General features: G+C 46.6%; 1 protein-coding gene and 1 long non-coding RNA gene across 3 annotated transcripts in view; one reads left to right on the top strand and one right to left on the bottom strand.

Moving 5' to 3' along the window:
• The window catches only part of PLXDC1 (plexin domain containing 1), a 62,368-nt gene extending 53,260 nt beyond the window's left edge, over positions 1 to 9,108 (bottom strand). For both annotated transcript variants that reach the window (XM_083709532.1, XM_083709533.1), the window contains exon 1: positions 8,769 to 9,108. In XM_083709532.1, coding sequence (XP_083565658.1) covers positions 8,769 to 8,868 — 100 coding nt within the window. In that variant the 5' untranslated portion in view covers positions 8,869 to 9,108. The remainder of the gene's footprint in view (positions 1 to 8,768) is intronic.
• LOC310830299 lies at positions 1,039 to 3,496 on the top strand. The gene is made up of 2 exons (XR_014557558.1): positions 1,039 to 1,493; positions 3,131 to 3,496. It is a non-coding gene; the product is annotated as an uncharacterized lncRNA (long non-coding RNA).
• Positions 9,109 to 12,916: the final 3,808 nt, after the last annotated feature.

Genomic DNA, 12,916 nt, shown 5'->3' with positions numbered 1-12,916 from the left:
GACTCCAAGTATATTTCACCTTATTAGGAGCTTTTTAAGCAGAGGTTGGGTGGCCCTCTTTCATGGGCGCTTTAGCTGAGATTCCTGCATTGCGGAGGGTTGGACTAGAAGATCTTTGTAACTCTACAATTCTAGGATTATAAGTGTGCAAGCCTGAGCCTGTGCATACACTATACCGTGGACCCTCCGGATAAAAAATAAATTTGTTCCGGGGGCACGTCTGCAACTCGAAAAGTCCGTAGGCAGAGGCACCGCTTCTGCGCATGCGGCAAAACCCAGAAGTATACACTTCTGGGTTTGCCACGCTCGTAACCTGAAAGTTACATCTCCAGAGACATACATAACTAGAAGCTCCACTGTACCTTCGCAGCACTTTCAAAGCACATTCTTTCCCTCAAAGAATTCTGGGCGATGTAGTTTACCCCTTACCAACCCTCAACAAATTGCAGTGCCCATAATGCTTTAAGGGAAAGAATGTGCTTTAAAGATATAGTGTGTATACAGCCTGAGAGTAAAAGAGTAGATTTTTCTTTTTTTAAAAAGTTATTGTAACTGGGTGTTTGACCTCACCGAAGCACCTTGTACGACACCAGAGCTGTCCTCTCCAACTGCAAAAATGCATCTCAAGAAGAGTTTTGTACCATTGCTTCTGCTATTTTGAACATCAGCATAACATCATTTCCTATTTATTGATTATATTTACACCCCGTCCGACTTCCAAGGAGCTTGCCGCAACAGGCACGGTTCTCCACCCCTCACAAAATCACTGCGTACACAACCATATATATTTTTACTAATGGAACCGCATTCCTGCAAAATATCACAGAGCGGCAAACGGCAAGACGAGAAAACAACAACAAAATATTCTGTTTTCCTTGGTAACATCTCATGGAAGAAATGCATGATGCGACAGAAGTGACGTCATTTGCATTCAGAATTTTGCCAAACCTGCCTCACTTCATTGGCTGCTGTTTGAGGGGGACAGAATTCTGAGTATGATGATGTCACAACCTATCTTTCATCTCCCAATCAGGCCATTTGGCTAAGTCAGTCTCTATGGTTTGGCTGCTTTCCCTCTCATTTCCTGGCGTGAAAATATTAAGCTGAGACAGACTTTATGAAACAGGCAAACACTGAAAGGACCATGAGACTCATTCCTGCTGGCCATGCATTGCTGACTTTTCCTGTTTACATGGTTTTCCAGCTGAAATTGGGCTGCAGGCAAAGGATCTGGGCGAACTTGGGATGTTTTAAAGTGACGCGGCATGCCAAGTTGTTTTTGACTCAGATAACCTTTGCTGTCTATGAAAAGATATTCTGGCCTTGTTGACTTGCTGAAAGATGTACTAAAATTGTTCAGGTGCTTTCCAAGAAAGAGGGGCCCTGAAATTTCACATACACCTGGACGAAGAAACTCTGATTACAGAAGGATATGAAGATGAGATACTTTTGCAGAGCTCCCTCAAAAGTCCTGTTCATTCATTGCTCCTTAGGTGATGAACAATTATATGATAGTCGTTCCCCTAGTTACATTTATTTAGTCTGAATCTCTGCCTATCAGCAATACAGCTCTGTGGTCAGTTGACCCTAAGCTTACTAACTGGCAAGAATATGCCTTGTTGGATTTGACTGCAATATGACACACAGAAGCTGAAAACAGACTCACTAACCCATCTGCAGCCGAAAAATGTGGGTTTTTTTTTCAATCTAGAATCATTAGATCCTGCCACCCACAATGCCGGGTGTTGTTAATTAATATGCATTTGAAAGTCCACCCCTTGATTAGGTTATCCACACCTTTTCCTCTCCCTAGGTGAACAAAGGAGAAAGTGGTGTTTTCAAATGAACACACTGCAGGTTAATGTGGGAATCCACCTACAATGGACTTTTATTTTCAGATTAAAGCCAGTTTCTCCAGAAGCACTTTTCAGGGGCAAAAAAATTGCAATAGATTTATTATCATCATCATCATCATCATCATCCTCTATACTGCCCTTCATCCGAGGACCACAGGGCGGTTCACATTCACAGTGTAAAAACACAAAAATACATCACACCTAGATTGCATGTGGACCACGTAGGAAAAAACAAGTGCTCAGCATCCATTGATTGTAGGATAAGATGGCATGTGTACACAATGGCTGAAGCTGACTAGATTGGCAGCTGTATCTTGCTTCGTGACTGGCAATGGGATAGCAGCATCATGCACTGAACCTCAAAGGATATCACCCTGAGAATTGTAGCTCTGTGAGGGGGTAAACTACAGCTCCTTTGGGAGGGGGCTGCTTTGAGTGTGCTTGCAGTGTGTATAAAAGGGACATGCGTGGCACTGTGGTCTAAACCATTGAGCCTCTGCGTGAGAGGGTGAGCTCCCGCTGCTCTGTCCCAGCTCCTGCCAACATAGTAGTTTGAAAGCACACCAGTGCAAGCAGATAAATAGGTACCGCTGTGGCAGGAAGGTAATCGGAGTTTTCGTGCGCTCTGGTTTCCGTCCCAGTGTCCCGTTGCACCAGAAGCAGTTTAATCATGCTGGCCACATGACTCGGAAAGCTGTCTGTGGACAAACACTGGCTCCCTCGGCCTGAAAGTAAGATGGGTGCTGCAACCCCACCGTCGCCTTTGACTGGACTTAATAACCGTCCAGGGGTCCTTTACCTTTACTGTCAGGGAACTGCCACCAGCTCAGAGGCGAGAGGTGGAAGAGCAGTTGTGTTACAGGGAGCCTCCAAAGAGCTTGCGAAGCAGTTCTTCCACTGGCGAGGAGAGAAGCCCCGCCTCCAGTGGGGAAGGGGTACAGGGATCAGAAGATGCTAGGAAGAGCCTCAACACCGAGCCTGAGCAAAGGGGATGAGAGGCAAGTCCCCCTTTGCCAGCGCCCACGTTGTGCAGTAGGTTTGCGCGCAGAGAGAGCAGGAGAAGGATGGGGGTCACACGACTGTTATGCTGGGGAAGGTATAAGGATCGCCCACTCCCAGATTCTGTTAGCGACTGAGCAGACATGGACTTGTGACACTCTGCACTGTAAGATAGTTTGTGCAGATAAAAAAGCCTGGAAAAGACAGGTTGGAGTCTTGCCTGTTTGCTCTCGAGCAACCACGCTATCACCTGACATTTACCTTTTACCTTGCAGTGTGTATGCAGCCTCGGTGAAGCCTAGTGGATACCTTATTTGAGGGCATCTAACCAAAAACCGCCCAAAATGTGGGTGAGCGATGGTATACTGAGAAGAGGATTAAACTTAGTGCAAGCTGAAACAACAGGAAGTCAGTAGGAATCAGGCTCTCCAGGTTTGCAGCCCTTGCAGAGGCTGGGGGCTTGTGGAGGCCTCTTCCTCCTTAAGACTATGTGAGTTCCCTCTCCTTGAATTCTCAGCTTTCATATCAAGGCAGTGAGTCTCCACGCTTTTAATTTACAGGGTCATAAAGAAAAGCCCACAGACAGTATTCTCCTCAATTGCTCACTAAGAAGTGATAGAATTAAATAACAGTAAAACACATCTTTCTGTTTGTTGTTCTGGCTGCTCTGCATTGATTTCCATCCCTGTTAGATCCTCACACCACAAACTCTTCGGCTACAGGCCCGAGGCTGCCACTCAAAGAAATGAATGTGTGACTCAACCACAAGGCATCAGAAGGGGAAAAAATGACAAAGAAATTGTCTTCCTAGCTATATCTAGCTTTGTCTTGAACCCAGCAAGGTCCATTTCTCCGACAGCTGTCTCATGGGGCAGGCTCTGACACTTCTAATAGCTGAAAATCTTAAAAATAAAGGCAGAGCTAGAACGATGATTCATCTGGTTTGCCTATTTCAGAGCGAAGATGCAAGTAGGGGATGTCATCCATGAGCTGTTCCGAAGTTTCCATGGGTATGAACACATTGCCGCTTTCTCCCGTATGTTCCCACGGCTAGCTTTTGAAGCAGCATACACACACCATTAGCCCCAATCCTGTAGTTTCTTGAGAAATGTGACTGTTTGGTGTGGGTTTCCCCCCTGAAACCAGCTTCAACTGGCCTAGAAAACTTAAGCTGTGTTCACTTTGTATTTAAGCCTTTGTGCACATATGAACAGAAGGAAGCTTCGTGAATATGAGTTCAGCATGCAATTGCAGAGACAAGGAAATAATCCAAGTTATGTGCGTCAGGTGAAAACATCTCCTCCTCCTCTCTGTACAACAATACTGTGCAAATGCGACTTGAAATGCAGGCGGGGACAACCTCCCTGTGTTTTAAGCCCCTAATGTGAACATATCCTAAAAGTTATACAGTAGAACCATGGAACTGTAGAATTGGAAGGGACCCCAGTCCCCACCAAAGAATCTAAAGAATTCCTAGCAAGTCAGGCACGAATTCCCTAGATCAGTGGTTTTCAACCAGTGCACCGTGGCACCCTGGGGTGCCTTGAATGATGGTCAGAGGTGCCATGGGCAACACTGGCTCCTGTCCCTCTTTCCTTCCCTCCCTCTTCTGATGCCCTCTTGCATCTCTGCCTCCCCAAAGCTTGCACAGCTGTTTGATGCAGCAGTCCTGGCTACAGCCTCCGCAGGCAAATTGTGCCTCTGGAGCTGGCCAGGGGGTGCTGGTTGCCAGGAGCTGAAGGAAGCAGGTGAGGGTGCCCAGCCAGCCAGTCCACCAGCCTTTGCTGTTGGGGATGGACAGACAAGTCCCAGGCCCCTGTGGGGCAGTGTGAGGAAGCACCTGTTTTTGGGGTGGGCAGCTCAGAGACAGGGGTGGCTGCCTGGGGGACTCCCAAGGAGAGGGGAGAGGAGGCTGAGGGAACACTCCACAAGGGAGGGTGATGGAGAAAGGGTGAGAGGCTGCCAGCTCTGCAGGCAAGGATTGACACAACTGGGCTCCTGAGCCCCACAGGGGTGCTGCAGAAAGAATGTAGTTGGTCAAGGAAGCAGTGGACTCAAAAAGGTTGAAAATCTCTGCCCTAGATGAAGGCAGGCCTAGAAAATAAAGTGACAGTGTGTGGCCTGTTGTCCCCTAAAGCTGTGGTCTCTAAATGAAGGGTGGCATATAAATTTAATAAAAAATAATAATAAGCTCCCAGCTAAAACTGTTCCACTGTATCATCAATTGTGTCTGTAGCTCATTCACAGGAAAATGACGTTTCTCTCACACAGTCCTTGAATGGTGAGTCTGTTCTTCAGTTAAAGGCAACTCTCCTAATCTAAACTGGTTATTAATTCACTAACCTAGCAAAGATACAAATTCAGGGGCAAAGCTATGCAATTAACCCAGATGCCAGCACTATTTCAGGAGCTAATAACATCCTCCATACCATCAGGGTCTCGTTCGCCCTTTCATCCCAAAACAGGAAAAATGGCATCACCAGCCAAGAGTGCCTTTCTGCTGTCTATGTCAGACAAACAGGTCTGTCTCTGTGCAAATAAAGAAATAAATAGACACAGATCTTTCATTTTCAAGGGTAACATTCATATAGGAGGGCATTTCAGCATCTCAGGACATCCTGCTGCTGACCTCAAAGTCCTCATTCTTCAACCCAAGAAGCATATCAGCAAATTTGATAAGACTCAGTCGGGACCTAATCAGAACTGTGGGCTTCTTTCCTTCTACTCGTGTGAAACTAGTATAACAAAGCATAGCTAAATTACAATGGCTTCTGTGAATTGTTCAATCTGTTCTTACATTATATCAGACCTTCCCAGTGTCACTAGTTTCCAGGGACAGTCCCAGATTTACAGAACCTGTCCTGGTTTCTGATTTGATCCTGGAATGTCCCGCTTTTCCTTAAGATGTCCCTATTTTTATTGGAGAATTTTTTTTAATGGTATGGAGTTATGCAACACCCCTCCCCACCCAGCCAAGGAGATAAGTAACTATACAGCTTTTAGGAGACACCTGAAGACAGCCCTGCATAGGGAAGGTTTTAAATGCTTAATGTTTAATTATGTTTTTATATATGTTGGAAGCCACCAAGACTGGCTGGGGCAACCCAGTCAGAGGGGCAGGGTACAACAACAACAACAACATCCCTATTTTCATCGGAGAAATGTTGGGAGGGCATGTTATATATATCTTGGTTCTGCATATGGCAAATCACAAATTTCCCCCTTGCATTTCACTGGCTTTTGGCCCCACTGCTCGTACAACACTGACTGACAACAGCGCTTTATGCATCTGATCAAATGGACTCTAGTCCTCAAAACAGCATGTCACAATGAATCAGTCTTTAAGGTGCCACAAGACTCCTTTTTTTTGGAGGGCTGTATGTTCAAAAATGTGTGTATCTTTTCTCCAAATTGCACCTTGTGAATGCAACATAGGGAGTCTACGACACCTTTCCGCTCTATGACTGCTCAGTTCAATACATCTATAGGAGCTCCCACAATTTGAGAAGATAAGGAGAGCCTTTCTGGATCAGTCCAAGAACCCATGCAGCCTCACATCCTGTTTCCAATAATGATCACTCAGTTGCCTCTGCAAAGCAGAGCTTGGAGGCAATTTCCCACTGCTAGGGGTTGCCTTTCACTCCCCTAATCCTGTGGCACAATGGGTTAGTGCGCCTGGCTGCTAACCAGAAGGTTGGTGGTTCAAGCCCACCCAGGGACAGCTGTGGGCAGCATTCCTGCACTGCAGGGTTCAGCCTTTCTCAACCTGTGGGTCCCCAGATGTTGTTGAACTACAACTCCCATCACCCCTAGCTAGCAAGGCCAGAGCTCAGGGATGATGGGAGTTGTAGTCCGACAACATCTGGGGGCCCACAGGTTGAGAACCGCTGGACTGGATGGTGCTTAGGGGCCCTTCCAACTTAATGAGTCTATGAACACCCAACCAGCTGCCTCTGAACCTTGAGGGTCCCATTTAGTTATCCTGCACTTGCATCCCTTTTGTGCTCTTGGAGCAGTTCACAATTAAAGTACAAAAACAGCCATTAAAAAAACACCCAAACTACAGATACAACCAGCAGGTGAAACAGTAAGGACTATAAATCCATTGATAGACCTGCCTTCCACAACCCCATTTTAAAGCCATCTACACCTCTTGGCTGTCACAGTACATCTCGAGGCAGTGAATTCACACTTGTTGTCGCCGTGTGCACAGTGCAAACCTGTTTACTGCCACACACGCACACAGGAAGACACAGATACACCATCTCTGTCGCTGCACCGACATGCCTGAATCCTGCTTTCATGCACAGAGGAACTGGTCCCCATTCACACCTGCTGAAAAGTGCCCACGTAGACGCTTCTGCACTTTTGCTTCCGTGCACACACAAAAGCAGCGAGGAAACCGGTGCGTTCTCCTCAGGGCAGCCAGCACGACTCTTGCATTTGAGGCCAGCAACTTTGCCTTTAGCCCAAACTGTGGTCTTAATGAACCACTCATCTGAGTGATTCATGACAGGCGCTGGCTGCCATTTCTCACCACCCACAGCGAATTTAGCTGGGCAGTTTTGTAACATCGATCTGAAATGCCACATAGATGGGACTTGGTGGTTGCCATCGTTGTCACACACAACGGCACCTGGTTCTTTGCATAAACTCACTAGGCTGACAGAAGTACACAAACATACATATAACGGGATCACTGGCACACACAGGCATGGACTTTTATATTCTGCTATACATACAAGTGCAAGACATCCTGGCAAACGTCAGGATAGAAGAACATATACTTAAAAAGAAGTGTCCCTACAATGCTTTTTATCATTGAATCAGGTGGGCTGCCTGCCTTTTAGAAATAATATATTGTATGTGTCTTAAATCTCTGCATGGATCTGATATATATTCTGCTCCAGTGGAGGTGGGCTTGTCATTTAAGCCCCCAGCCAAACAGTGTAGTGCACAGCCAGCCTCTACCCCAAATACACAAAACCACTTTCTTCCAATGGGTATCCTGTGGCAAAGGCTGTAAGCAGGAGCACAATTTGCTGAGGGGTGAGTCTGTGCAGCAGCTCTGCAGATGAAACATTTGGAGGCAACCTCCCTGCCACATGCTTGTTCAAAAGGGTGATTCACACAGCGAAGCCAATCCCAGTGGGCTCCTGCTGCGGGTTAAAGCATGGCATGCTGGATTTCCAACGCTTGTGGACAGCGCAACCCAAAACAACCTGAAGAAAAGGAAACCTTTACAAAATTGGCTGAACCTGGCAAACCACGTCAAACTGTTTACAAAACCGGTGCAAAATTGCCAGAAGCACAATTTGATGTGCACAGTGCTACGCAGGAACATTGCAAGGCTGTGTGCACAAGAACTGTGCAGAATTGTAGTGCACAGCCGCGACCAAGTGCACACACAGGCACCAGCACACCTGCTCACACTCATTGCTGCGAGCACTACCATCTGAATGCACACGCATTTGTTTTTGCACGGATGGAGGACTTTCATATGCCTGTCTGGCATGTACTTACTCTAAACCCGCAGGTCCAAATAATTTCGGTACACTTGTGCACGTACTGAATCATGTACTCCCTCACCTCTATGCCCACCCAGCACTTCTGCATCCATCATGCTCGTAAATGTTAACAGGCTTGCACATCACCTTATCACATTTGATCCTGATTTCGCACACCTGTCTACGAACAGATCTGCTCCCTATTCACCATTGCCTCCCCTTGCATGCTCACAACACCTCCTCTCAAGCTGCCTGAGCATGCCCGGATCCCTGTTCCACTCACAGCTACACACCCCCACGCATGCTCTCTGCCATACACATCCCTGGCATTCACCCCACTTCTGTCCACACTTTGCACACAGTGTCGCATGAGGGTGGCAGTGTCCCCGGAAGATGTGGGTGGTACCTGCTGCTCGCCTGTCCTTTGCTGACCCCACAGCCTCCTCCTGCAGCAGCCAGAGCAGGACGAGGGCTCCCCATGAAATCTTCAGCGATTCAGGGTGCATCCCTGTGACCCTCCAAAGCGCCACCTTTTCTTGGCAACAACTTTCCGCTCTGCCTCCCCAAGCAGTTTCTCCCCTCGGCTGCCGGGCTCCCTCTCTCTCAGCAGTTGCCACCTCCGGGCTCGTGGCGAGGAATGAGCAGATCCCGCAAGATTCCTCCTGGTCTGTGACGGAATTCGACTGGCAGAAAACCCAGCATTTGGGGGCTGCAGCAAGAAACTGTCAAAGCTCAGCTGAGCAGGGCTTGGAATGGGAGGGAGGGGGAGAGACAGAGAAGCAAAGGAGGTGGATGAAACAGGGGGAGCGCCTGCCCTCTGGTGGCCAGTTGGGAGCATAGCCATGCAATGCTGTTCAGTGAGAAATGAATGCAAAAAGTCTTGAGGCATTTTCACATATTTGGCTTAAACCAATTTGCGCCTAAACCGGCCTGCAACACCTGCGTTTCGCAGTTGCTGTCCCATGTGATACGTGTTGGAAAGATGCTCATATCCACGTTTGTCTTGTGTGAAACTGGTTTCCGGGTTGGATCCAGCACCTTAAATGGGCAGGATCAACACTTGTGCTTTAAAAAACAGGGGTGGGGAGGAAATGCTCTCCTTAGCAGACAGCTTGGATCAAAAGGCATCAACAGGGTGCTGTAAAATTAGAGTTTCCTTTTTGCAAGGCCTTTACGGTGTATTTGGCCCAGACTCTTTCATTTCCCTGAGACTCAAAAGGGGAACACTGTCACTTCCTTAATCTGTTCTTTATTTCTGGCCAAGCTAGCAATAAATAATAAAGCGTGGTCCTGGAGTTGGTTACAAGTTCCCCGTTCCATAATAATAATATTAAATACCCTGCCCATCTGGCTGGGTTTCCCCAGCCACTCTGGGCGGCTCCCAACAGAATATTAAAAACACAATAAAACACCAAGCATTAAAAACTTCCCTAAACAGGGCTGCCTTCAGATGTCTTCTAAAAGCCAGGTAGTTGTTTATTTCCTTGACATCTGAGGGGAGGGCATTCCACAGGGTGGGCGCCACTACCAAGAAGGCCCTCTGCCTGGTTCTCTGTAACCTTGCTTCTCACAGTGAGGGAAGAGCCAGAAGGCCCTTGGTGCAGTGGCGTAGCGTGGGTTGTCAGCACCCGGGGCAAGGCAACTAATTTGCGCCACCTAACCCGTGGATTTGCGCCCCCTAACCCTAACCCCCAGATGTTGCGCCCGGTGCGGCCGGCCCCCCCTGCACCCCCCACGCTACGCCACTGCCTCGGTGCTGGACCTCAGTGTCCGGGTGAATGATGGGGGTGGAGAAGCTCCTTCAGGTATACTGGGCCAAGGCCGTTTAGGGCTTTAAAGGTCAGCACCAACACTTGGAATTGTGCTTGGAAACATACTGGGAGCCAATATAGGCCAAAGCACTAAAAATGAAGGCACACGCCCTTCAACTCAAAAGCTTACATGTCCCTGAACTCCCAAATGTATTGCATTTTATATTGTATATCTCCACAACTGGGGACTCAACCCTTCAAATCACAACAATAAAGTTATTCAGTCATGGTCATTTGGCTTGCAGAATGCTCATAAATGATGACGACATCATGAAATTATTTTTAAAAATGGAATAAGTGGGGTTGCTCACCACAAAATCTGCTCTGGGCCAGGACAAATCATACAGCCAAGTAAACAGGTGAGTGACACCTGGAAGATGCATCCTGCCTTGACCAGAGATTCCTGTGGATGAATTGCCTGGAGAAGGGCATCTATGCACAACAAAAACGGCAGGAGTAAATACGAAGCCACAAGTAACAAAACCACCACAAAATGTGCTTTCAACTGCATGAATGCAGGGGTGCCTTTTGATGTTATCTTTCAATGTTTGCTGAAAACTTTTCTATGCCACTAGGCTTATGCAGGCAACTAAGAAAATCTTTCATAGTTAATGTTCTCTGGTATTTGTGGGTTTTTTTTTAACCTGGATGTTATTGTTTTTTGTATGTGTGTCCCTATTTGTATACAGTTGTTGGAAACTGCTTTGATATTTTTTATGATATTACAAATATTGTTATAAAGAAATACCGGTAAATGCATAAAACGTCTTGCCCTTTGCCATGTAGAATTTCTGCCAGCATGCAGTTGCAAAATGTTCTGGAGCTAATCCAGGGGGGAAAAACATTGTCATTTCACCATAGAGGCTTAATGAGGATTTGTAGTCTTGAATAACAACTCCTAACCCCTCCGTGGTAATGCCATTTAGAAGATGGGTGTGGAAGAAAACGGTAAGGAAAAGCTTTGCGGCACCTTAAAGATCAGCACATGGCAGGTGCTTTTGTGAACTCAGGTCATAATAAATGTCCCAGTCTGTAAGATGCCACAACACTCTTTGCTGTTTCTCCTGCAAAACAAACTGTCTCTGGAAGTTGTTACCATGGGTGCAGAAGTGGCTCATTCACCTATTTGATGTTTTCTGCGACACAATTAGTCACAGCGTGGGGATGTTTTGGTGAGTTCTCTTCACAAAGTGAAGCGAGGAGAAGGAGGAGGCGGAAGAAGAATTGAATGACTAGGACATGAATGAACTGTAGCATGGGGCCTAGCAAGTAACAGGAGCTAATCCTCAAGAAGAAAAGTTGGGGCACAACAGCTCACCAGGAAGCTACAGCCTCCATCTCCTAATCCAGGAATGGTAGGGCAAGCAGCAGATAATTACAGTTTTGATACCTGCATACAAGACTTTGACATGGGAACATGGGGAGAGAAGGCCTGGTCTTTGCACAAAGAAGGATGAGCACAAAGGACACATCCACACCAAACGTTTAAAACCCATGGCTTCCCCCAAAGAATTCTGGGAGCTGTAGTTTGTTATGGGTTTTGGGAATGAAGTTCACTACAATTTTTGCTCCCATCACACCACACAGATGGAATAGGATGCCCCTATTTTCACTGGAAACAGGCAGATGGCCTTCTCCATAGTGGTGCCTGCCCTGAGCAGGGCTGGGTTTAGGTTTGATGAGGCCCTAAGCTACTGAAGGTAATGGGGCCCTTTATGTCCAGCTATCCTTTGTCAACAACAAATTGCTATATGGTAATTTATGGACCTAATAGGCAATCAGTCCATGCAGAATGTAGGCACCCTATATATAGAAATGAGCAAACCAGTGATATTTTAGGGAGCAGGCTAGCAGGCGGGACCCATTACTTACATCATAGGAGCCTGCACAACACACAACACTGTTGGTGTATGTAGGTTTTATTTTATTTGTTATCTTATATTTATCTTATATAAATATGTTTATCTTATATTTTGGAAATGTACATCCAGGGTTTTCTTCCTTAAAATTTTTTGGGGGGCCCCAAGAGAGTGGGGCCCTAAGCTATAGCTTGTTTAGCATATACGTAAATCCGGCCCTGGCCCTGAAGAATGCTTCCCCCCAGTCCAATGTGAACTATTTGACTTTTAAAAGACACCTGAAGGCAGCCCCGTTTAGAGAAGTTTTCAATGGTTGATGTTTTATTGTGTTTTTAATTTTTTGTTGTGAGCTGCTCAGAATGTTGTTATTGGAGAAATATTGGAGGGGATGCCCTCGGGCTCTCTGAAGGCTTCCTCACAACCCCCACTTGCCACGAAAGCGATGAAGAGAACTGCATGGCTCTAAGTTTCTAAATAAATATACTTCTATATACATCTACTTGTAGCGTCCATTCTGCCTTTTCCGTCAGAGACAGATAACGGAAGGTCAAATACCTGAGTTTATACTGTGACATCCGCCCACCCATTTGTACACATGATACAGATATTTTTTAATCATAAATTATGGCAGAGAAGCCATAACTGCCATTACTGTGAGGCCTAGGGAGGTTGTGCGATGGCTCCCTAGCTGTTGCCATTAGCTACAGGCTGCCTCCGAAGTCTCAAACGGACATAGCGGCTGAGGAAAAAGAGGGGGTATTAGTTGGGAGGTGGGGAGTTGTAGAGCAAGTGGTTGCAGCTCAGAGCTGGAAGACGTGCCAGAACGTAAATATGGACAAGTGGTGCAATCAATCAATAAATAATAGATAGATAGATAGATAGAT

This window comes from Podarcis gaigeae, assembly GCF_964106915.1.
Source record: "Podarcis gaigeae genome assembly, chromosome: 13".
Classification (NCBI taxonomy): domain Eukaryota; kingdom Metazoa; phylum Chordata; class Lepidosauria; order Squamata; family Lacertidae; genus Podarcis; species Podarcis gaigeae.
This window is presented reverse-complemented; position numbering and strand designations above follow the sequence as displayed.